General features: G+C 38.8%; 1 protein-coding gene across 3 annotated transcripts in view; it reads left to right on the forward strand.

Moving 5' to 3' along the window:
* Positions 1 to 590: 590 nt before the first annotated feature.
* HGF (hepatocyte growth factor) overlaps positions 591 to 27,687 on the forward strand; it is a 129,277-nt gene continuing 102,180 nt past the window's right edge. For all 3 annotated transcript variants that reach the window (XR_012801604.1, XM_075599581.1, XM_075599582.1), the window contains exons 1-2: positions 591 to 717; positions 22,050 to 22,215. Coding sequence is in view for 2 of the 3 variants with exons in the window: in XM_075599581.1 (XP_075455696.1) it covers positions 669 to 717; positions 22,050 to 22,215 (215 nt within the window). In the remaining variant the exon portion in view is untranslated. The remainder of the gene's footprint in view (positions 718 to 22,049; positions 22,216 to 27,687) is intronic.

Genomic DNA, 27,687 nt, shown 5'->3' on the forward strand with positions numbered 1-27,687 from the left:
CTTCCCCTAAGAGTGTTTTCTCCCCCTTTATCTCAAGGAACCTTGCACCTTTCTGCCCTTCGTGCCTCAGCATCAAATCTGTGTTAAATGTATTATATATTCAATTATTTAAATGTTTGGTGAATCTATTTACTCCCTATATTTAATGCAGTTATAAGCAGAGATTTAAAAATGTAGTGTGCCAACTCTACAATTGGGCATTGATATTTAGACATCCTGTTCTTTGTTGTTGGTTGATGTAAGCATTTCATTTATTCTAAAATGCTGCAATTGATAAGTGGACGATGTGCTGAATCATAATCATATGAATATACTATTTGTAGTCTTTATCCTCAGGTTACAGATATCATTTTAGTACTATGGATACACACATACAGTAAGCTGCAGTACCAGTGATGCAGCCTTTAGGGGCTGCTGCTACTAAGCGAATATCCAAATCATCTATTACATGCAAATCCCTATAACAACTAACATTGTTTGTAACCTAGAAGCAACTTTAACCACTGCTGGGAAAAAAGAAATGATTCTTATGCTTGCAATAGGAAAGAAGAGGAGGAGCTATTTCATTGGAGTCATAGTACCATAAAGCAGCAGCTAAGAAGCACATCTCTTTAGTTAATGGTATACAACAGCCAGAGAACATCTCTTTCAGATCTGCCAGATTCAACATGTGGGCAACAAAACTTCTGCTAATGCTACCATTGATCATGTGTGCAGGTTAGTTATTTTCCTCATTTTCATATTAACCTTTTCTGACATTCCAGCTCCTGCCACAAAGAATCGGTTAAAAGCCTGGATATGTTCATTAGGATTTCATCTCTCTACAATGATGTTTTGCTGCTTTCACTGGAATTGGATACAATTATTGTTTTCTGTGGGGTTTTTTTTGTTACTACTTTGCACTGATCAGAATTCATCATCATATTACAACTGCAATAACTGCTCAGGTATTTGCAAATTCACCTGGATTGATAAAACCACATCCAATGCAACCGTTTGGTGCGTTTACTGTTTGATTGGGCTTTTAAGGCTGGGAATTTTTATTTTCGTTTTTAGGTTGAGGGAACATTTGAAAATATGAAGAATTCCTATATTTGTATTTATTATGCTGATGTTTTTCCCTTAAAATATTGGTATGCTTATATTTCTAGCATCAATGAAGTAATTGCACATTTTCTATATTTTTTTTTCATAGTAAACTTTTATGATATTTAATTGGATCCTTTCATTTATTTATATGCTGCTAGATTTTAGTAGAAATGTGTCAATGTCTAAAAAAAACCAAAAAAAAAACTTAGCAACATTTTTTACTTTTATTTCTCAAATATCTAATTTTTATAACAATTTCAAGAACGTGTGTGAGAAGTGTATCAGAAGTTCACCAATGTCACAAGATTTTTGCTACAAATTTAGCAGAAATGGCAGTAAATGGACCAAGTGACCTTGCACATTGACTTTAAATGTTTGGTGAATGTATTTTTGCAAAGCTTGCTAAAAATCAGCAAATTTCACCTGGTTCGTAAACTGTAATCACACTTTTGCATATATCTAGATTGTAAAAATTCAGAATTACTGTTACTATAAATAATTTTTAAAAAATCAGAAAAATACATATTGACATATCTCAAACTTTGTCGTCCCTAGTTAGCATAGATGTAAGGAACTCGTTGTGTGTACCTAGCAAGCCTCTGTAAGCCAGAAAGATGTATGTAGATATTTTTGATGCATACAATAGGGGTTATGTACTAAAGTTGCCCAGGTTGCAAAACCTGTGCAAAAGAATTGTACCAGATGTATTAAAGAAAAGACTCTCACTTATTTAAACAAAATGCCTTAACTTTGATTCATTGGTGCAGTTTTTTGCACTGGTTGTGCTCCTGTTTTCCAGACAGTAAATCTGCCTTCTACTGTAACTCTACTGCTATTTGCTAAATCCTCAAATTGCTCATTGATGGAAAGGGCAAAATAATTGGATACACTGATGCTAAGAGATGCGTGATTTCCCCCCCTAAAGCCTTATCTTGTGTTTTATGGACATTTAGTTATATTGTGTTACTACAGTTTGTTTAGTGCAACTACCACTGTTCTATCAAGTGTCAATGTAACCGCAAGATTGGCATTTTTGAGCTTGCTACTAATCACATTGTTTCAGAAGTGACAGGCATGGGTTATTTGTTTAAAATAGATATCCTAAATGATGATATTTGTATATTTATGTACATATCTGTTTCAAATGTGTGCAGTGTAGGGAGATGCAAATAGAAAGGGGAGATGCAAAACCTGTCGTTTTATTTCATTTGTAGAGTTTGCATTTTACAGTAGAATCTGAGGTTTTGTATTTTCATTTAACTACAAATTTGTATTACGGAAATGGAAGTACTTGCAGACTACACTCCCTATCATACATTTCTACCAGTGAATGTAATGCTGCAATAAAAGGAAGGTGCCATCTCAGCAAGCATTGCTCTCCTCTGGCTTAATTCAGCCACCCTATACATATGTAGCAAGACTTGGTGTCTCGGGAGCTGCACCCGAAAATGCAAAACCCCACAGTTTCTGGGTCGAGGTCCCACAGCGTTCATCCTCCGGTGCCGGGACATGGATTTCACCCGGTGCCAGAAACAATAAGCTTTGCTACATCTGTACTATTACTTCCATTTCTTCAAATTGAAGGCTGATTGTACCAGATACAATTATTATGAAATATTACAAACAAATGTTTATTTTGTTTCACACATTTACAATACAGGAATGAACAATATATATGTAATTCTTCACATTCTTGTTGTACTATACATTGCATAGGGTTAGCCAAAAAAAATAATTATTTGAGTAACACCCTAATTGAATGTGTTTGTAATCTAGATCTTGAGGTGAATTAGTAGGAATTTTATTTTGGATCACATAGACCTAATCATTATTTTTTTTATTATCAGTGCTGAAGGTAGATAGTTACAGTTAATGTACAATACTATTTAGCTTCAAATAATTGCACAATATAGATCATTCTGTTTGCATAAATCATATTGAATATTAACATCTTTGCTAAATTTACTTTTCGTTCATTACATAATTATACTTTGTAGACATGTGAAGAATTGAATGCAATTCGTTAGAGTTATTTGGCAGAAAGAGCAACATTTCATTCTCATTAAAATTATTTTTCTAACATAAGTATTCAGAAATTAGAACAAGAGACAGAACACATTAAGTAGTATAATTAGTACCAATCATGTGAACTCCAATTACTGCAGATGGCTTCCTTTTGATGATTTAAATAGTATTGCACGTAAACATATTAAAATAATACAAATTTGATAAATGGAATATAACACACAATGAAATAGCATTGTTTTAAAGTATAATATTACATTATTACATAGATATTATTAATATTACATTTAGTAACTTGGGTCTGTTCTTTGCAATGCATTTTGTTTAGTGGCAGTATGCAAAAAAAAAAAAACCCCATGTGGCAGCTTTTTATGCAGTGTCTGATTTGTATTGCTCTGAGATATGATGCAGCAACATCCAGCAGCAAAAGTGTTAAGTATCCCGTTCTTTCATCCGGTCTTTCTTCCGAGCTCCATGTAATCAGTACATAATGCCCAGCAGGCAGTGTGTAAGCTGACAGTTTGATCGTGGTGTGTTTCTAATTGGTGAGACTAAGTTAGGCATGATGCCAATGGCTAGGCTTTGGACTGTCTTGTGTTGTTATCTGTTGAACATTTGAACTGCAGTATTGCTATTTATATATTTTTTGAAGCAACAGAAATATAGCTCGGAGCATCGAAAACAGAAAAATTCCCATAAAATTAGATCACATTGCAATGAAATTAAAGAATGATAAAGTAAAGTGACGTATGGAAAGGCATAATGTCAAGAGATATCTGTTTAGAAATCATCACATATGTATTTGATATTGGAAAATTTTAATAGCGTAAAGTATATAAATATATATATAAAAAAATATATATATTTATATATATATTTTTTTTTTTAATCATGTCCGAATCCCATCTTATAAAAAAAATTTGGGTTTATTCAAAGATATAATCTGCAGAAACAAAATAAAACTACAAGTTGTGACATTATTGTAAAAGGTGTAATTAATTTCATACAATTTCCTAAACATTTACATGGTGTACTATATTATAAAAGTTTGTTACAGTCTGATGGATGGTTTACATCTCAAAACTTATTGAGAGAAGAAATGAAGAATAAGGGCGTACGATGGGCATTTTCAAATACATCAAGGTAACAAAGTAAAGGATGGTCACATTGTCTCACAGAAAGAGGAATCTTCGAATAGGAGTTTATGATCTGAAGCTAATGGGTGGCAGACTCGAAATCTCAGGATATTTTCTTTCCCTTGAGTGCCAGAGGTTCTGCGGTACAGCGCGCCAACATCCTCTCTGGAAACTTTTGATAGCTTCTTGACGTTAACTTATAGGGAGGGTCCTTCTTAGGAGTGCTGAACGTGATCTATAGTACCGTAGAAAATAGTAGAAAAGGTATCCCAGCAGAAAGTTAAGTGTATTACTATTTAAAAAGTCTCGGTTGCTGTTATTTCTAAAATAGAAAAACAAGTCAAATTATAAAGGAGGCCTGTATATATTTACAGTAGATGCTAATAAAGTCAATATTCAAGATGGGCCTAACAGGCCAGAAAATGAGAATATAAAAATTAAACTGGATTATTATCACACAGATAACCTGGTGATTTGAATATACTGTAAACCTTATCTGCTGACAATGTATGTCATTGTTTCTTTATTTCTATTAGCCCTTTAATTCCCATGTTGGAACAAATGTAATTCTTTTTACTTGCATGTTTACCTGATGGTACAGTCATTCAAATGTGGTTATTACTGTGGTTATTACTGTAGGTTTTCTTTTAAGTTTGCGCATCAGAAAACTAATAACCTACTGCAGATTTAAATATTCATGGTATAAAGATGGAAAATAATTCAATTTCACTAAACTTAATATCACAACAACTACCATCCAACACACTACTAGATACCATGGGTGTAGAATCCCTGTAGAGTAACATCCCCCACAACGATGGCACTGAGGCATGCTTACCATTCCTTGCAAAATCTCCCCTGGATCAGAAATACAGTGCTGCAGTAATTTCCAAACTGATAGAATACATCCTCACACAGAACAACTTCAGCTTCAGCAAGGAAATGCACCTAAAATTAATGGGGACAGCAATGGGCACCAGGATGATATCTCAATATGCCAATCTTTTTATGGCCAATCATGAAAACAGAGATGCACATGCCTGCACAAATCTTACTAATATTACAGATACTGTACATTGATGATCTGTTTATAATATAGACCGAGGGTGAAGACAATCTTAAACAATTTCACGAGTCCTTCAATTCATTCCACCATCAATGAAGCTCACAATTAAATTATTCTGCAAACTTGGTGAACTTTCTGGATAGAAAGGTAAAACTGAAGAACGGCAAACTTCTTTATACAAGAAACCCACAGACAGATGTTGCTACCTCCATAACTCCAGCTTCCATGCGACACATACAAAATGAGCCATCATACACAGCCAGACTATAAGATATCACTGCATATGCACTAAACATCCCACGATCACACCTGCTGCTCCAATACAAAAAAAGAAAGAAACAACTACAAACATACCACTATTGGCCACATACAACCCGGCGCTAGAGGGAATGCAAAAAATAATCAAAGATCTGCAATGCATGCTGACAGAGGATGACTCATTAAAAGACATTCCACAAACCTCCTATCCTTGCATTCCAACAACCACCAAACCTCAGACAGAAGCTAATCCACAGAAATCTTCATAACAAACTCTTGGGCGCTCAAAATGGCACAAGACCATCATTTGCTGAAAATTTTGAAAACATATACAGTATGCTACGATCACAGCCACTCACATAGAATATTCAATGTTAAAGGATCATACTGCTGTACATACTGCACCGACACACTTTATTCGAGCAAATACCCAGTTTGTACCTGGCAGATACCTGGAATGCGCCGCTCCTCACCTCTGACAAGCCCCGTTGCGTTTGCCTTCCCAGCCTGGGTTCATGCCTGGCTGACGGGCGGCTGATCTGTTAAATGATAATGATTAGGATTTAATAGGCTGCAATGCTTCGCGTGTCTACCAGATGGCATAAATTCATGAATTGTAATGCAGTATATATATATATATATATACTGTGCAGTATTGCAGCCAGCGGGAATAAAATGCTTCAATCCCTGCCTGGAAAATACCTCAATGCACTCGGGCAGAAAACAGTCACAAACCTCAATACACCCGGGTATACCCGAATTCGTGGGACTAGCCGAGCTCGAATAAAGTGTGTCGCCAGTGTACAGGAATGTGGTATACTGTATATGATTCAATGTAGAAATGGTGCCCAAGGATGCTACATTGGTGAAACTAGCCCAAAGAATCAAACCAGACCGAACCTACACGGACACAATAAAACATCATGAAGAATGTTTTATGCACTCCAGTGGGACACCACTTCTCACAGCCAGATCACTCCATAAATGAATTAAAAATCAAATTCCTCAAAGGAAGGGTTAAAAGCACTCAACTACAGAAAACATTTGAACTCAAAATGATAAAGCTGCTGGACAGTAAAAATAGAGGGCTTAATGCTGATATGGGGTTTCTTATACACAATCAGAGTTTTTTGTAATGGTGCTCCCTGCCTCTCTGTTCATTTTAAAATTCATCCCATTCTACCCCCCTGCACCCCCACCCTCCTTCACACTTCTCATGGATGTATGGTTACATGATTGTGTCATTTGTTTGATCGAGTTATCTTTATCTATTATTAGGACTTAGATTAAGATCTAATAACATTTTAGGTTTGAAATATATAAAAATCTGAAGCGTTTCATAAACCTTTTCTCGCCACTTTGTATATATGAATGTTTAGGATCATTGTCTGGCTGCCTAACCCACTTTTACTTCAGCTTCAGATCACGGACATATGGTCTGATCTTCTCCTCTAGTATCCTCTGATACAATGCAGAATTCAGAGAAAGAGTGGCTCAGTGAGTAAAGACACTGACTGGCACTGAGGGGCCTATGCAGAGAGCAGCGGTAAAGTGAATAGCGGCATTTTTTGGAGAGAAATGCCTTTAGAAAGGCAGGTACTGGCAAGTTTTAAAAAAAGCGCCAATTTTTTATTTTATTTGTGATTCTCGCCGCGCGACCGGCGAGAACCTAATTTTCCCCTGTTGTAAAAATGTCCCTATTCACAAAGGCGCGATCGCCATCTAGTGGCCGTTTGCGCCAATAACATGGAGAGAAATTATACAATTTTCTCCGCCAACTAAAGTTGGCAAGAAGCAGGAGGTTGCCGGCTATAGGGAAAAAAAAAAAAAAAATTGCGCGTTTTTTTTTCTTCCCTTTCAGCAGCGCGCATCTCCTTATTTAAAATTCTCCACATGCAGTAATGGTATAAATAGCTGATTTCGCCCATTTCTGCATATGGAGAATAAAACTCTCAATTAAACCAACCTTTTACTCCCCTCTCCAATTTTAAAAAGCGCTGCTCTCTGCATGAGGCCCTGAGTTTGAAGCAGGGGAACATGGTTAAATTCCCGGTGTTGGCTCCTTGTGATCTTGGGCTAGTCACTTTATCTCCCTGTGCCTCAGGCACCAAAACATAGATTGTAAGCTCCAAAGGGCAGGGACCTGGGCCTGCAAAATGTCTCTGTAAAGCATTATGTAAAACTAGCAGCGCTATACAAGAACATATTATTATTAATAATTCATGCATGCTGTCCAGGTCCTTAGGCAGGTAAGCAGCCCCAAAACCATCACCCAAAACTGCATAAGAAAATATCAGATGAGACAAAGCAGTCACTGTAGAAACAACAAGAAAGTAAGCAATTCAAGACACAAAACAAAAATGAAATATACAGAGCTGTGCAAGGCAATCCACAAGTGTATAACTGACAGTCTAAGAAATTGTTTACCACGATATGGTAAAGAAGATAAAAGAAGATGAAGCAGCTGCTTATGATTAAGAAGAAACAAATTATCTCACTCCAACAAGAGTGGATCAACAATAGAGGATTGTGCGTTGATCGTAAAGAGAATTCAGGACTTCTACAAGTAATGGTACAAGAACACAGATAACACAGGGCATAATCCATCAGAGAAAGTGTGAGAAAAAACAATTAATTAGGTACCATGCAGTCTTCCAGGAGAAGTGGCAAGGCCACTAATAAAAATGTGAATGCAACCTGGGAAGATGGAATTACAAGCTTGGAAACTGAAAAAAATCATTGTTTAACTCTTTAAAGGCTACTTGAAGAATAGGATAGTTAACCATAGTTATCCTCATCCAAAAAAGACCTCAAGAACTACATAAAATGATTTACAAGATTATTACAAAGATACTCACTAATAGGCTGCAACAGACCCTGCAATTTGCCAAGCATAGAGAACAAGCAAGATTTTGCCGTGGATCACATCTAAACACAACACAATGGATCACATCTAAATTGCAAAAGAAGGGATTTCTTGAAGTAATAAATATAATCTACCACTCAGTTTAGGGTGAATGGATTATGGAAAAGCATTTTATTATGTGTACACCTCAGCAATTTTAAATGCATTAAGAAGACAAAGTGTTGAAGATGCATACATTGATATTATAAGGAACCAAGAATTACAAGAATGCCACAATCAACAATTAGATTACATGAAGATAAAAGCAAGATTAGGATCAGCAAGGGAGTCTGACAGCAAAACACCGTACAGTATAACAAAAGCTTTTCATTGCAGCACTTGAAGAATTATTCAAGACATTAAATTGAGAAGAAAAAGGAATACAAATGAACAGTAAATACTTGTTACCTAAAATTTGAAGATGACTTTGTGTTTTTTGACACAAGTCCAGAAGACATCCAGAAAGAACTCAGCAAAGCAAGTAAGACGGTGGGCCTCCATATGAATTTTAGCAAGACTAAAGTGGTGTTTAATAAACATGTGAACTCTACATACAGTGGCGGCCGCCTTTAACCTAATGCGGCTGCCACCGCGGGAATTTTAAAACTGCGGTGGCGTGCGGCTTCTTTTCAGCCGGTTTCCCGCGCCTCGGGCGCTTTCAATGATAAGCGCCATTAGCGCTTATCTGTTGAAGCGGCCGCCGCGCAGGAAACTCCGTTCAAATCGGAAAAAAGCCCCGCATTTAACCCGGCAAGCTTTAGAATAAAGCTGGCCGGGACAGTATATCAAAATAAATGCAATAGAACTAGAAGAAGATAAGAAAGATGTCCACCTACCTTGGGACACAAGTCATGTATGGGATTGGAGCACAAATAGAAGAAACAAGACAATCGTTCAAGGGAACCTTCCATAGTGCCTCAAAGGAAAGTTTTCAACCACTGTATTCCGCTTGTGCTCACATATGGATATGAAACTTGGACACCAAACGTGAAGATCATTTAGAAGCTGCAGACAACTCAAAGAAGTATGAGGAGATGTATGCTAAGTTAGGCTGCTGCCACGCTGCTGCGACGGGCGCTCATGCTTGAGAGGTGACGTCACCAACTCTCTAAGCATGAACGTAACGCTGTCCTGCTGAATTTTGTGAGCGGGGGAGGGTGGGGGCATGCCGCATAGGGGAGGGGTGTGTCGTTGGCTGGATCGGGCTATGTCTGTGTGTGTGGCTGTGTGTGTGGGACAGGCTGTGTGCTATGTGAATTGACTGGTGCTGATTGGTTGCTGAAGGGTCATGTGACACTTCAGCACGCTTGAAAATCAATTTTCCCTGTCACCCCAAGTGCCTAGCTTTGCTAAGCGTACGTGCACGAGCGCGCGCGCACAGCGTCAGCGAGGCCATGATAATTTGTCAACATTAAATTGAGTTATGCCAAGCGCCAAGCACAAAGCGCGTGTTGCGGCAGCATGGCCGCAGCCTTAGGCAGTGGCGGACGCTGCACGGACGAGAGCCCTCCCCTCAATGGCGCTGGGCCCACTGCGAGTGGGGGCCGCAGCGCTGGGGCGAGAGTTGCTCCTGCTCTCAATAGAATTGAGAGCAGGACTTGCATCGAGCGATACGGCACGCCCCCTGGCGGTTCAGCCAATGAGGGCGAACTTGCCGGGTGATGTCATGGCCGCGTCCCCGTCACTCCCCTGCCACGCCCCCCCGGTCTCTCTTCCTGCAGTGAGCTGCAGACCAGGGAATCGGCTGCACGCGCCGCCAATCTCGCGGGCGCGCGTTGCAGCGGAGATACCGGGGCCTTAGCCTTATACCTGAAGAGACAGGAAAAATAATGAATGGGTTTGAAAGAAAACAAAAGTCAGGCATCACAAGGGGGAGCAAAATTAAAATGGCAGTGGGCCGGACGTATTCCTGGGATATCAAAAGACAAAGATGGCAACCAGAAGTAAACTGGGAGGATGAAATCAAACAATTGGTTGGAGAAACATGAAAGAGAGAGGCTTTAACAAGCAGTGCCTGGAAGATTATTGGGGACATTTTCATCCAGCAGTGGATCGACAAGGGCTGAAGATGAGATATACATATACTGTATGAGTTACAAATGAAATTGAAACAATAAGAGCAATCTGCCTATTACAGTATGAATATTAATTAGTAAGCCAAAACTACAAATAACAATGTTGCTTTGCAAACTAAACATTATTAAAATGATAGAATCATATACAGTTATGGTGAAGTTTCCAAAATACATGAACATTTTTGTGTATTTTTGCGATGGGAATTTAGAGTTATTAAGAAGCATATAATAATAATTATTACTATTAAAATGATACATATTCTTAAAAAAAGACTCATATCATTAAGATTAGAATTCCTAATGAATTTACCAACAACCAGATGGATTTTAAAAATGTATGATCCTAAGTATATCTGTGCTGCTAATTTTTTCACCATTTGTTTTTTTCGCCATTATATGAAAAAAAATTCAAACTTGGTCTTGATATATGCAAAAATAAAGAAAAAGAAGCACAAAATCCCATAGCGTGATCCAGGTTTTAATATAACAATTAGTTCAAGTGACAAACGGTCTCACGGAAATATAGATCGTGTGGTATAAAAAAAATATATAAATCAAACATATAACAAATAATATGAGAGGGGAAGAACACAGAAGTGGCCAAAAAATTGTCAAATTAACAAATAGAGACACAATGGTAGGTCAAGCAGTCGGAGCGAGATCGATGTAAAGTATGCAGGTGCCATTTCAGGATAAATATGAAATATCAGCTTTGGTACTCTGGCATTATAACCGATAATGTTGTCTCCTTCCCACCGCATGATGGTGTCAGTTAAACAACCAAGGGAAAGGGAGTTCTGACTCAGCTCTGCAGATAACCTCTATCCCAAACAGGCCATGCTTTCACAGCACACAGGTGTGCTGGCATGCTGGAGGCAAGAAGCAAACCGGAATTCCAAACGTGATGAAACAACGGTTCTCAGGCTGTGTAGTTAGGCTGCGTTTATAGTGCCGGCGAAAGCGACATCGCGTCAAAACAAATGTATTGACGTTGTTGCGTGCAACAACACGACGGCGCAACAGCTTAGTCACGATCGCCGGCACTATAAGCGTAGCCTTAGTTAGCTGACAAGCAGAGGTTTGACTCAATTTTTTTTTATTTATAGAATGATTGTGCCTTTCCTAGAGGAGCAGGGTAACTTGTGTACTGATGTCTGTGTAAAATGTCGTAAACATAGTGTTCAAAAAATTATTCTTTTTAGTTTTATAGGTAGGATTGAAATGTTCACTAAACTCCATCCTATAGCAAATAAGGCTTACAAAATTTCTAGATAACATTACAAAATGATTATATATAATATATATTATATATATATATATAAAATTAAAAATGAATAGACAATACTATTCTGTGGCTAACGAAATGCTTTTATTTGTACGAGCTTTCGAGATACACTGATCTCTTCTTCCGGCGGTGTTACAATAAATAAAGCAAAAGAGGTTTACTGTAACTTAAAAACAGTGCATCTTGGAATATTATCTGTGACTGAAACCTATCCCTCCCCCCTGTACTGTATGCAATTTATGACTTGAGGTGTTAAATGGTCCCTGAATATTAGTGATGTAAGAGTGTGTGTGTATATATGTATGTAAATATAAATATATAAAGCATCCACAGTGTATACAGCGCTTTGCAAAAGGTGTGTGGAGTGGGAGTGTATAACAATGGTGTGGGTAGGTGTAGAAATATAAGAGGGTGTTGCAATACTATAAGTGTGTGGATACTATCAGGTCCCTATTGGTATATAGGGATGGAATTACATTGTGTATTTGTATGTGCAGGAGACAGTTGTGTGTGCATTCATATAGTGCAATATGTATAGACATGGCCTTTAGCACTCATGGGAGGAGAGTTCTCTTGTGTCAGTAGTGACTTGTGAAACTTTGGCCAACGCTAAGTGTCCCGAACAGTTGCATATATTTTAATTCATGCAGCAGTCTCTCTTTCTGTGTTCTAAGATTACCTTTGAGTATGGCCACCTTCAGGTCGTTCATCTTATGGCCAGAGTCAGAGAAATGTTCGCCGACAGGACTGTCTTTTGCTCCCCGTGTGATGCTGTGGCGATCACATATATATTATATACTGTATAAATATATTATATGTAGCCCCTTTACTCCCACCCTAAGTGAGATCTGGTTTGCTACCAGATATGTTAGTTAGATACGTGCTACCAGTTAGGTATGTTGTCATAACCTTTTTTTAATCAAATTTGGACAGTATAATCTCACATTGATTTTCAAAAGCTGTTTCAGATGAACAATTTAGTCTAATGTGGGTAAATTGGCTCGCTGAAATATTTTTTAGCTTTCTGAGGTCATAGTTACTAGATGCATCAATATAATTATTGCATGCTACTGATATATGATGACCGTTTCGACCTTAGGCAGGTCGTTGTGTATGGCGCAATAAATTTGATACTTTTGCAAATCCGTGGAGCGCTGGATCTTTCCTTTTCACAGTTCAAGCTTGGATATTTGTGACAGGTATCCCTTTGAACCAGCAGCACCGGTAATACTGTTTTGTTTTTTGACTAATGGTGTGCAGCATATCACTGTTCATTTGACTGATATATGATAAACATCTATTTCTATATTGTTGATCTGATCTACCGACAGAATAATATCTAAAATAATATATGGAAGATGGATGATATTTATAATTGAAAATTAAACCTACTGAATTATTATTAAAATAATTAAACTGTTCTGTAAGGGGGCTCTCATTACCCCTTCAAATAACAATAATATCGTCAATGTAGCGGTCATAGAGGACCACATTTGCCCCATATGGGTTGTTATTTTAAACGGTGGTATGTTCCCAATAACCATAGAGATTGGCATAACTCTGGGTGAATCTGGTCCCCATGGCCATCCCATATATCTGTAAATAAAAGGATTTATCAAAAACAAAATAATTATGTGTAAGAATTACATTTTTTTTCTAGATAATAAAAATTCTTGTTGTATAGGTGCACACTTGGAGTCTGATTCTAAAAAATATGACTGCTTCCAAACCCTTTTTATGGTCTATACCAGTGCCAGATTAAGGGGCCGGGCATCTGCCAAAACAAGGGCCAGGACAGTGTGTTCCTTGCTGCGTAGTAGTGTCGGCGGCGTGCAGAACAGTCAGTACTGCACTACACACCAACACTACGATGAGGCAGGGGCGGGGCACCTCACATATGAGAGCATTCTGGCCAAGTAGGCCAGCCAGCCCACTATCATACATGAGGCGCCCCACCATGTAGTAGTGTTGGCGGTACTGCCAGTCCTGCATGCCGGCGACATTACTACGCAGTGTGGGCAGGGTGCCTCACATGATGAGTGTGCGCTGGCCTTGTAGGCTCACAAATGGTATGTCCAAGAAGCTGAGGTTAAAGCAGCTCGGAGAGGAAGCTGAGATGGAGGAGCACACCTTCAGTAACCTCTACTCACCACTGCCATTTGGGAGTCTACTGTCATGGGAGACCAGTTTATTTACACCTTTTTACCGGGATCATTCATTGAGCAAAACAGAGGTAGAGAAATAAATTGTAATTTATTCGGCATAAATTCACTTACAGCCAATGAAACACAAAATATAAACGAAAAGACACACTTAATTTGGGGCAGGGGTTGAAAACAAGACTTTCCTATGTGCAGAGAACTCTTTGGTAGAGTTTTACCCTGACCGGGACTTAGACCTGAATCTCCTGGAACTAAAATTGGCATAAAATCCCAGCCGTGATCGCTACGTTCGATTCTGAGAACTTGGGCACAAAATGCTGGACTTAGTCTCTGGCGGGCAGGCTTTTCAGGCTTCAAATCGAAGCCAGTTGCTTTGCTATTACAAACAAAGCATCTTTGAAAAGCCCGCCCACGCTCTTTCAGCTCAGACTCAAAGGGAATACACCATCTGATTGGCTCATGGTTTCTTATAGTATTCCCTGCTTCATTCATAAAATAGAAGCAAACCGGACAGCCAATCAGTGTGTGGGAACTTTCTCAAGCAGCCAATCAGAATCAAGCTGTGTAGAAAAGCCGGGTCAGTGGGAAATTTGAAATAACCAAGAGATATGTGCAAGCCTGCCATATCTCCACCATCCAACCCAATGCCACCCATGGGGCAGGCGCCCCTAGGTCCGGCAGAACAAGTGGCATCCCAGAGGACTGCCATTGATCTCCAGACCTAGTACTCCGCCTTTCACTGCTGACCAAATGCCGTTCACACCTCTGGGCATCCTCCTGTTGCTTTGAACTCCGATGTTCAGCAGACCTACCGGCGCCTATGGGTTTGCATGGGTTGCTTGTTTGGACATCGGTTCTGAATGTAAAATACACTGAAATACATTTTAATAAACACTGAGTCTCGGGGAACCCCATCAGTTATGTGGGACACTAGGTGAGGATCTGGGGGTTTGAAAACTAGGGTCTGGGAGACACTGTATGGCCCTAGTGCAACTCACTCCAGGTACACAAAAATAGTGCGAGTTAGCTGGGAGATTTATAGGGCAACCGGAAACTTTGTCCCCAAACCTCTGCAATCAAAATGACTTGCTTTTCACCCCAAAGGCCTACCTATGACTTAGACTCCCAAAGTTTGGAGTCTCTAGGGTACAGGGAATAGAAAAGGAAAAATGTTGTCTCTTTATTTCTGCCTGTCTTATTTCCCCACACACTTTCCCTGTGACTCGCAGAGCCCCTCCAACCTTATATACGGTTGGGCACCCACAAACCTTATACTGGTGGTGGGTCACCTTGGCACTAGCTGGGGTACCTCCCCATTAACCTAGGGATTCCCTCAGCTTTAGGAATACATATTTATCCCTGGGCCTCATTCTCCTTTCTGGGCTGTGCTGAAGCAGGGTACCCTAGTGGTGAGTCACGCTTGCGTTTTCAAGGAGAGGTATTGCTGGGACAATGTGCCTACATGTGTCCGAGAATCAGGCATGATTCCTGGGTACATTTGTTGGGGACCCGGTAACTCCGGACTCCAACTTCCTAGGCAGATTCTGTCAATGGTTCCTCCGCAACCCCCCCTTGAAACTCATACACTAGCACTCCCGGCTTGATGGCATGCCCGGAAAGGGAAAAACACAAAAAAATGGTTTTATTACACAAAGTACAATGTGATCATACAATGTTACTGGGTCAAAGAGCTAGCTCTCTGGGACCCTTATACATGGAGCAGGGGTAACCAGCCAGGCTTGACCATTTTTATATAGCCTGGTTACCCCCTCCCGTCACCTCTACATCATGTGAGGTACCCCGCCCTGCCGCATAGTAGTGTCGCCAAATTTTATGTCTGCCCAGGGCTCAATAAAGTTTTGGTCCGGCTCTGGTCTATACACGTATAGAGGATTGGACATCAAAAGTGGCCCAGATTAAGTCACGCTGCTAAAGTGAGAGTGTGATATTGAGAATCATTGTCAGACAGTAAGTAAATAAGGTGTCTCCTCAGAGTCTTGATAGTTTCTGAATGGTGAAAAGGGGTTCTTAGAGAGAACATCTCTATTAGATTAATGTCTCTCATTTTCTGTCCTATGTGGTTTACACTGTCTATTGTTTCCTTTAGTAGAGAAACTGATATGTTCCTTTAATTATAATGAATGATGTAATTATTTCTATTGCGGTGAGAACTATCATGATTGCTGATGTCATGATTATTTCTATTGGATTTAGGGCCTTTGCATTTTACAGACACCCAATCAGTGTCTTTTTGTTGGTATGTATCTTTTTTCCAATTTCTTGACCGATTGGTAACATAATCAGACTAATGTCTATTACATTTTGATTTCTTTCTTTAAATTAGTTCTCTTTTGAAGTTTACAACTTTCTTGTTAATAATTTGTCCTAATTCTGTAAATTGTTGTCTCATTCTTGTAGTTTTTCAATATCATCTTCAATGCTTTTAAGTTTATTGCTTCAAAATTATATTAAAAGTCTCATATGAGAGAAGGGGCATACTGTAGATGACTGCATTCCAGTTGGTCATGAATTCTTCATTATCATTGAATGTGGGCTGTTTAAGAATTCTTAATCCTCTTGGGATCCCACTTTTGTCTAGATAATGTTGAAGGGAAATCATATCCCACCACTGTGTCATTTCATTTATTCAAAAGGTTTTCCAGTTTGAAAAATTCCCACGTGATATCAAAATCATTGGTTTACAATAGTTCCAGTTAAAGTATTCTGGAATTGTGTCCTCCTGCGTAACCTCTCTGAACATCACTTTAAAGTAGCCATGCTTAAATAATCGAATGAATAAATGGGAATCTATACTATGCATTAATAGAGCCCTAAAATGTATGTGTATGTGAACACTCAAAAAATATAATTTAGTGTTATACTAGCTGTATAAATGAGAAGCTGCGATCTGACAGTCGAAATGTGCAAGAAGGACAGGAAAGAAAATGCCAAAGATCGCAGTAGCTCAGGTTCATGAGTGTGCTCACATTGCTAAAACAAATATATCATTTAAAAAATGAAACATTGTTAAATGCAAAGAATGTCAATCCCCATTTGAAAAAAAAGTCTTAAAACAGTCCATGCAATATCCTTCATGTGTGTTTTTTTTTATAAATAAATCAGTTCTGTACTATGAGAAAATACTTGTAGCATTTTTTTTAAAAACAACTCTGAATTACATTTTAAATGTATTATAACGTAACAAGCGGTTTTTGTTTCTATAGCAACCATTCACAAAGTCACATTCCTTTCCTCTTTTGAAACAGACTCTGGCACACCCATTTTGGAGCCCTGCCCTCTCTCTAGCAGTGCACCAATTGTATCTAGTGACTACCTGGTCACATGATTTCCCCACAAAACTTTGCATCTTTGGTCCTCTTCTGCTGCACTTACAACAATTTAGTGAACCCCCAAGCCGAATCTTTGCCGATCGATGACAGGAGAATAGATAGATCGATCGGCAACTTAGCTAATTACTCATCATTGTGTGGATTGTATTGTATCCCCTCAACAATCAATACTGGAAGACTTCCGGGCGGGCCCAAATTCAGACACTGACTATCGCTGTGGGGGGGAACTGGGGTGATGGCAGCAGATGAGGAAAGCTGGTGGCTGGCAGCCAACAGAAGCCTGGCAGCCAGACGTGGAAGTTGGATCTGACCTCTGTCCGGGCCTCCCGCATCCGGGACAGTTGTCCCACCTCTCCCACCTGTCTGCGGCCCTGTATGTGTACTGTATACAGTTGTGTGGGGAAAAAAAGTACACACTCTTTGAATTCTATGGTTTTATATATCAGGACATAATAACAATCATCTGTTCCTTAGCAGGTCTTAAAATTAGATAAATACAACCTGAGATGAACAACAACACGTGACATATTACACTGTGTCATGATTTATTTAACAAAAATAAAGCCAAAACGGAGACGCTATTTGTGAAAAACTAAGTACACCCTTACTGCTTCCATAGGAATTAAGTTGCTAAGTAGCAGACAGGTGCTGTTAAACAAATGCCCTTGATTAATTGATCATCAGCAAGTGTGACCACCTCTATAAAAGCCAAAGTTTTAACAGTTTGCTGGTCTGGAGCATTCAGGTGTGTGTTAACACAATGCCAAGGAGGAAAGACATCAGCAATGATCTCAGATAAGCAATTGTTGCTGCCCATCAATCTGGGAAGGGTTATAAGGCCATTTCCAAACAATTTAAAGTCCATCATTCTACAGTGAGAAAGATTATTCAAAAGTGGAAAACATTCAAGACAGTTGCCAATCTTCCCAGGAGTGGACGTCCCAGAAAATTTACCCCAAGGTGCAATGCTCAGAGAAATTGCAAAAAAAAAAAAAAAAGTTACATCTCAGACTCCACAGGCCTCAGTTAGCATGTTAAATGTTAAAGTTCATAACAGTACAATTAGAAAAAGACTGAGCAAGTATGGTTTGTTTGGAAGGGTTGCCAGGAGAAAGCCTCTATCCTCTTAAAAGAACATGGCAGCATGGCTTAGGTTTGCAAAGTTGCATCTCAACAAACCACAAGAGTTCTGGAACAATGTCCTTTGGACAGACGAGACCAAAGTGGAGATGTTTGGCCATAATAAACAGCGCCATGTTTGGCAAAAACCAAACACAGCATATCAGCACAAACACCTCATAACAACTGTCAAGCACGGTGGTGGAGGGGTGATGATTTGGGCTTATTTTGCAGCCACAGGGCCTGGGAACCTTGTAGTCATTGAGTCGACTATGAACTCCTCTGTATAGCAAAGTATTCTAGAGTCAAATGTGAGGCCATCTGTCTGACAGCTAAAGCTTGGCCGAAATTGGGTCATGCAACAGGACAATGATCCCAAGCACACCAGCACATCTATAATAGAATGGCTGAAAAAGAAAAGAATCAAGGTGTTGCAATGGACCAGTCAAAATCCAGACCTCAACCCGATTGAAATGCTGAGGCTGGACCTTAAGAGAGCTGTGCATAAACAAATGCCCACAGACTTCAATGAACTGAAACAACGTTGTAAAGAAGAGTGGGCCAAAATTCCTCCACAACGATGTGAGAGACTGAAAAAGTCATACAGAAAACAATTACTTCAAGTTATTGCTGCTAAAGGTAGTTCTACAAGCTATTGAATCATAAAGTATACTTAGTTTTTCACACATGGTGTAATATGTCATGTGTTGTTGTTCATCCGAGGTTGTAATTTTAAGAGCTGCTAAGGAACAGATGAATGTTATTATGTCCTGATATGTAAAACCATAGAATTCAAAGAGGGTGTACTTTCTTTTTCACACCACTATATATATATAGGTTCCTTACCGAGTAAATCCAGGATCCCAAGATCACAAGGCAAGAAGGAGACAGCACACTCAGGAGGTACAAAAAAAGCATGTATTCAGTAGAAAAACTGGCACATAACCCCGACGTTTCGGTCCTTGGCACAGGATATATATATCTTGGTTTCTGTTGCTACTCCTTCTGTGTCTCCTCACTTGTTAAGCTACTGCATGTATGTGATTTTGAAGTGCAGGGACAGAATGCACAATATAGTGTAGTAAATGTATTCAATATCCGGCATAAAGATGATAAAAAATGCACTTCCAAACAAGTGTCTTTACATTTTTGCTTATCTACTTCAAGAAGTTGTGTGGCAAGGTTATTATGGGAATTAGGGAGGGAACCAGTTTGAGGAATGGGTCATGAATGCCAACACTCCAAGGGAATAAAGGCATATATCAATGCAAATTGTAATACTAAATGGCTAATACTGACAACAGGGTGTAGCAGATTTAACTTTTTTTTTTTTTTTTATCACAGTAGCACTTTACAAAAGGGGAATTATAATACAGGGTATTAGAAAATAACACAAGGTTTAAGTGTACTAGATATAGATAATATAGAGGAGAAATTAGTGTACAGTACAGTATGCATCAATCAAGTTTGGAGGAGAATGAGGACAATTTATTTATTGTATTTATAAAATGTTTTACCAGGAAGTTTGCTCAAGGATGTCTTCTCTCTACCCCTTTTGTATCTACTGTAAATCCCTCTCTCACCTTAAACCCTTCTCACTGACTGCCCCACACCTCTGGAATGTCCTTCCCCTCAATACCCGACTGGCACCCTCTCTATCCACATTTAAGACCCACCTTAAAACATTGCTTAAGGAAGCATATGAGTAGCACCGTGGCTGATAATTAAAACCTCATACATAAACCTTGGCCCCCTGCAGATACACTTACCAGAACACCCTCCTACTGTCTCTGTACGATCTTCCAAACAACCAATTAGATTGTAAGCTCTTTGGAGCAGGGACTCCTTTTCCTAAATGTTACTTTTATGTCTGAAACACTTCTCCCATTTATGTATTATTTATATTATTTGTTATTTATATGATTGTTACGTATATTACTGCTGTGAAGCGCTATGCACATTAATGGCGCTATATAAATAAAGACATACATACAAGTAATACTTTGAGATTTACAGCTCGTTTTCAGGTATGTCCTAGGCACCGAGTCATGATGACAAGTGGTTATATGAAATGAACAGAGGCTATACATTCAATTTACAGACATTTCAGCACAGTTAGAGATAATAGATGATTATGGATGTATGTTAACTGTTACAGATGAGACGAAAATGTGAGACAGCAGAAGTCTTGAAATTACTTAAACTGGAGGCGGTTTGAGAGTCTCTGTATTCATCCTTCATTGATTTGCATAGGTGTGAGAGATCTTTTATGAAGACGAAAGTATAGAAATGAAACATGATTTAAACATTCTAATAGATAGCTTTGATTTCTCTATCATTTTTATCATGTAACATTTATAAATAACATTTAAACAGGGCTGACTATTTTTTTGCAGAGACTGATTAAACAATTGATATAGTAGTCAGCTAAGTTTAAAGATATGGAAAAGAGCAACCAGATGTATAGCAGAGCATCACAGCCGTTGCCTTGCCAGCGTATGCACCACATGCAAGAAATTAATTCAAGACGTATCATACACACAAGAAGAGAAAGTGCACACCCCATAGCGTAAAATCGTACAACCCTTTAATAAAAGAAGGGAGAGGGAAACAAGTGCACTCACAAGGGTCTGGGTATTAAAAGCAGTTTGTGATATAATCACCAGCCAGCAATCCTACAGATGTAGTCACAAGGTCCAATCAATCTTCTCATAGTCAATGCGGATAAAAGACAATCTCATAGTGGGTCGCCGAGAACTCAATCCAACAGAGTTCAAAGTAGAAGGAAACTTCTTCACATCAGGAGAGTTCCAATCCAGCAGCTGTTTCTCCCGTTTGCCTGTGTGTGTTTGTGAGTTTGACACACCTGGCTGCGAGATTGTGACATTTGACATAGTTCCATATGTTAGGGTTCATCCAGTTCTGCAAAGGAACCAGTTCAGAAAACATTTAGGAGTAGACGGGCCAAAAGCTTTTTATACTAGTTGCTTGGGGAGCTGAGAGTCCACGGGTCACATCAAGGCCCTCATGTGGGATGCATTTGTCCTGCATGCCTCCAGTTGAAGAGCCCTGGTTTATAATCTAGAAGAAACTCAAAGTATATTAATGGTTAAAGTTTGCTGGTTTTGAAGTTCAATGGCTCTCGTTATAAGTCTAATAACTAACAAGCTCTTGTTTATACATTGGATAATAGGTGCCATCATAGAAAAGGAGTGAAAATATCAAGAAGATGCTGAATGAAGTTTCTTAAAGCAATTTCTTTTTAGGGAAACTTTAAATGTGTGAATGATGGAGAAGAGTCTGTTAAAGGTCAGGGAATTCTATACTAACAATCTTACAGTAGTAGAACAGTGCAAATGTGTATTGCTCAACAATACTTTATAATTGAAAGTAGAACGTACCCAATCAACATTTATATAAAAATAGATAATCGTTATCAAATATCTTAGACACGTTTTGGTGACATATAATAAGAGACTTTTGTTTATCTATTTGTCTTAAGCTGTTGCCGGTCTTTAACTTGGGCCCAACACTTTTGCTGATGTTGTTCAAATCTATTTTGTGTTAATATTTTCACAGAGAGCAAGGGGAGAAAACGCAACACCCTCCATGACTACAAAAAGACACCAGACACTACTTTAATTAGAATTAACAAAGCATTGGAGGTGAAAACTAAATTTTTGAACAACACTGAAAACTGTGCCAAGAGATGCAGCCGGAATAAAGGACTTTCTTTTACTTGCAAGTAAGTCAGAAACTATTATTTGATGGTCCGATGTAAGTTAACATTTTCAGTGTGGACGGTGCCTTGACTGCATTCTTTTCTAAGTGCTATGTTGAAAGATGACAATTTAGTGTAAAAGTGCAAACGAATGTTTGCATTTACTAGTGGTACTTTCATCTTCTGTTGATGCCGATCTGCTGAACACATGTATAATTCTGCTTATAACGTATCCCATGTGTTTCAGTGCAACATCTTTAACAAAATGTCTTTCAGATAAAATGAGAAAAATAGTCTTAGATTTAAGCTGTTCCCCCCTGCCACGGAAGATCTGGCACTATATGGGTGATTCCCTGGTACTGTAGGGACCCTACTTGTTACAGGATGTCTGAGTTGCTCCACAGATGCTGTGTGGGAGCAGCAACAGGGCAGGTTTTCTCCTTCTCATGGTGCAGCACCTCCATCCGTGAGGATCCTGCTGAAAGCAAGATGGTCCCCACAGGCAATTCTCTTTCATAATGACCACACATTACATGCAACGACATCTTTATTATACAGGCAGCATGGCATCTTCTCCATTCCCCGGATTCCCTGGAGCAGACCCAAGGGCTTGAGGCCCCACGAGTCCCTCCTAAGCTCCTTTACCCTCTTGCAGGGGAAAGGCTATACTACCATACCACACAGCTTAATCATAGCACCCTAATTTGATGTAGTGTCAGCTTTTATAACCGGGGGGGGGGGAGGGCTTGTAACACCGCCCCATGACAGGGCAGGTCTAGGTACTCACAGGCATCACACCATATACATGTGACCCAGTCAGAACCCTCCCCAGGTATGATACTCCAACTGCCGGTTTAGGCTTGCCCCTGGATAAGGTAACATATTACCGATCCAGGCTACAACTGCAGGCTAGGCCCTGCGCAGGAGTTTAACCCCAACACTGCCTGTTCCTATCAGGACTTACAGTGTTGAGGCCAGTTGAAGGCTATAGCTAGGGACACTTGGTTACATAAGGGAATTGAGTAGTTGTAGGAGTGCAATACTGTATATCAGAGGTTCTTAACTCCAGTCCTCAAGACCCCCAAACAGGTCAGGTTTTAAGGATATCCCTGATTCAGCACAGTTGAAGACCGAGCCACCTGTGCTGAAGCAGGGATATCCTTAAAACCTGACCTGTTGGGGGGTCTTGAGTAACTGGTGTTGAAAACCCCTGATATACAGTATTGCACTCCTACAACTACTCAATTGCAGATTCGATTTACTGCACAGAAGAGTGCTACCGTACATGCTAGTAGCCATTTTAGTCACAGAAAAAGTAAGATACTTCATAGGCTCTAATCCCTTTTAATGGACCAACATATCAGTCATACAAGGTTTTTATGTGCATAAGCTTTCTAGACTGCAGACGTCTCCACCAGATGAGATCTCTAAACCGGAGATGGGATGCTTAAATATAGGCAAAATGGAGTAATCTGCTGCACAGCATAATAATGTCAAAAAATATACAGTTACCGGTGCTCCTGCAATGAGGGATAGCCTGTAGGTGATCCAAGGTACATGAAGTAGAGAAAGACAAAAAATGGGGGAGCACAGAATTAAAAAATGAATATAGTGAGTGCAGATAATCAATACACAATGGTGGGTTGGCTGCTATTTGTAACCGGCCCACCTCATTCACACATAAGTGCACAAGGGTTCACCACCACAGTCAATGCACTTACTTTATGTTCCAATGGGAGGAGGGTGGTGTAGGGAGTAAAATATATAACAACTTACACGGCCCTGTGTAAGTGATACACACATCTGAAGTTTCTTTACTCCTTCTCCTCCTGCTCAGTCCAGGCCTTCTGTGTAGTTTTCACTGGAATCCCCGATGGATATGAATAGTGGGGTGAGCCCCCACAATCAATTGCGATGCCAGAGAGGTGTGTTAGGTAAAAATGTAAAAGTTCTAGGCTGCGACCGTAACGTCTTTGCCCGCTGTGGCACCACAGTGTCCCTGCTCCCGCATCCGGTACACAGCTCTGGGGCACAGCTGATACGCAATCCGGATGGACTACTACTGTGGCCTCCTTCGGACAAGAAACAGAGAAACGCGTTTCATCGTTGGTTCAGCTTCATCAGGCTCAAATATTTATTAGCCAATTTTTAAAGCGACGTTTCGACCTGCAACGGTCTTTATCAAGTGAAAAAGTGCAACTGTCTCACTTAATAAAGACCATTGCAGGTCGAAACGTCGCTTTAAAAATTGGCTAATAAATAGCTATAAAAATCTGCAGTGCCCTGTGATGCTTTTTTACTTCATGCCTAAATACATGAGCATGAGGTTAATCAAAGCACAGATTTTCATCTGTGAATGAGGTGTTTAGAAGACTAGTACAGTATACTATAGTTGCTGTTTGACTCATCCATGGATGAGATGTTAAGAGGATGTGTACAGTATACAGAAGCTGGATATTGTCCTCAGGTATCAGTGTGGGGTGTGAACATATGGAGGCTGATTCTATATGTTCATAAGCGGCCGATTGGGTCGTTAGCTGCCAACATTTTCCATTTGCTTCAATGGAGAATTTTGTGCCTAAAATGGCCTGATTGGTTGCTTTGGAACATATACTGTAGAATCAGATCAATTTGAGTAGAGCTATATACACCTTCCTGTAGCATTTGCTGTAGGTGTTAAAAGTTTCTGTAGTGAGTCATGAATCCACAGTCCTCATTCAAGCCATTTTTTCTGGAGTCCAAAATACTGATGTACAGTAGTTCCATTCATGTCTTTCTTTCCTTACTATTGCTGAAATTACCTCTTAGAATGAATGCAGTACCAATAAATTATTAGTAGAATGTAGAATGAAGACCCTTGCATTGATTAACCTCCCGGGCTATGTATTTAAGCCTCCTGAAATCTCCAGTTTTGAGATCACAGCTGATCAAGAGACCACTGCAGTTTCAGAAGTAAAACATTGTAAGATTGATATATTGGTCCATTTAAACATATCCCAAATTACAATGTAATGTACTTCATACAATCATATTTTAGAAGAGACCTGACATTAATTTTACATTCTGCCTATTCCCTTATACCCAACTACTTACATGTGTCTGACAAATTCTTGAGATTCCCACAGTCTATCAAGTCTTACTTTATTTTTCCCACAAAAAGAGCAAACTATCTTTGTGTATTTTAGTAGGGTACTACTGAAAATTAGCTCAACTCTTCCATGTACCCATTTATTTACATAAACCAACCATATTTAGATATCCATTGATATCAATCTAATAAAAAAAGTGTGTGATTATTTTCCCTTTTACATTTACTATTACAATATATAATATGAATTAGACATGCAGTTTCTACGTAAATATAGAACATGCACTTCTAAGTTAGTGGTGGCAACTTGTGTCCACAGCATGCAGTGAGAAAGGAGGTACTGTTTTTATTCTCATGAATTAGTGAACTTCAATATAAAGGGTGTGCTTCTTGTGGTATTTTCAAGTTGAGAATAGCTAACGTCACTAATTGGGAAAAATGGTATTAATAGAATATTAATGATCTATATATGATATTTAGACTGTAATGGTAAAAGGCTCTTCAGTGATGTCAAAATGTAATGTTATATCTTTTATCTGTTTCATTATTATGGTTGTTTATGTTTCAATAGGAAATAGGAAAAACTTGCAAGTCTAGTTTTGATTATAACGGTTTCTTTGTTTTTTGTTTTACTTATTTTGATGTGACCACTTGAGCATTTTATTGTAACCACTTTGAAATCCACAAGCTTATAAAATAAGTCAAGGTAATTTTCTTTAGCTTTATGTTATAGTTACAGTAGCTCCAGCAACAAAAAGCAGTTGTTTTGATGAGTAATGTAACATTAGGATTCAGGTTTTCTTTGACAGGCAATGTATTTTTTGGCAAATTAATGTTTTCAATTGATTGTTATATTTTCTATTTCTGTTTATTGTTTGGATTAAATTGTTTGGAATTTGGATGGCTCTTTTTTAGTACATTTTAGGATTGGTTAGCGTTTTAAATTAATTCATTGTTTTGTTGGCTAGTGGTTTTATTTATTTAATTGATTTGTTGGCTAGTGGTTTTATTTCTTGAATTTGTTGGATAGGTGTTTATTTAATTTAATTGTTATATTTTTGAATAACATAATATTTATTATTTTGCTGTTTTGGTGATAGATAATTTCTATTCATGTTTTCTATTAGGCTTTTTAATTATTTTATTGTTAGGGTGTTTAGGTGCTTGTGTATTTATTTTATTCTTATGTATTTTGGGATTTAATGATTTGTATTAGAGTGACCATTGAGTGCTATAGTGGCTTATCATGACCATATTATATGGGTATGATGAACCACTGTGCCAATCAATGGGAAGAGGGTGGGTTTGGTGGGCCCGGGGTTGGTGGTTAGGCCTCCTGGGTGGGTAGCGGGGAAGGGTGGGTTAACCGCTTAATTACTATAGCAGTTATTAATCGCTAAAGTGATTTAAGGGGTTGGGGGCCATTAGATTGTATTTTTTCATGTACATACGAGACACCGAGTATTCTAAAGCTTGCCTTAAACTAGCCCGGTTACATTTTCAAGGCTACTAGAATTGCACGAGATTCAAAACCTGCCAATAAGGGGCTTATCGCTGCTCATTCGGCAATGTGTTTTGGACAGCAGAAAAAATTGGCGATTCCTCCTTTATTGCCCATTTATCGGTGCTTACTGAATAGTAGTGGCATTTTGGCCAAAAAGGCCTCGATAAGTAGCTTATCGAAGCTTATAGAACAGGCCCTGTAATATCTAAAATCCTTACACATTAAATCTATACATCACTATACAGGTATATATAACCAAACACACACATCTTTAATACATATTATAAAATCAGTCCAACACTCACTATACTCTTAAAATAAATGCATCAAAATATAAAAATATTTGATAAAACTATTATAACTTAGGAGTGTACCATATATCTTCACAGCTCTTAAAATGTAGATGTACTGTAAGAGTCTCTCCTTAATAAACTTTACAGACAACAACCTAGATCAATTTCAATATTCATGCCACAAGGGACCAGGGTTTTTTCTTCTATAGATCCTCTGGGATTCTTTTTGAGATAGATTAACTAGTCTATTTCCACCTCTCTAGTTAGGATCTACAGAATCAATGCCTACAACTATTAAACCATCAGGACTCTGTTTGTGTTTATCTTTAAAATATTTAGAAACACTATGTCACTCAAGTCCTTTATTTAATATTTCTCACATTTTCTTGAATTCTGACTTCCAGCATTCTACCAGTCCTCCATATATACTACAACCCGCAATTAATGAGAAAACTATGCTGAACAACCTATGTCATATGACGGACAAATGTCAGGTCGGTAGTATAAACAGTCCCTCTGGGTTATCTCGCATGGGACTGCGCACATAGTAAGTCGCCAAACTGTACCTTAGCATCGGTGATATAGCTGTCAATTACAACAGGAGCTCCCAA

This window comes from Ascaphus truei, chromosome 5 (assembly GCF_040206685.1).
Source record: "Ascaphus truei isolate aAscTru1 chromosome 5, aAscTru1.hap1, whole genome shotgun sequence".
NCBI classification, from domain to species: Eukaryota; Metazoa; Chordata; class Amphibia; order Anura; family Ascaphidae; genus Ascaphus; species Ascaphus truei.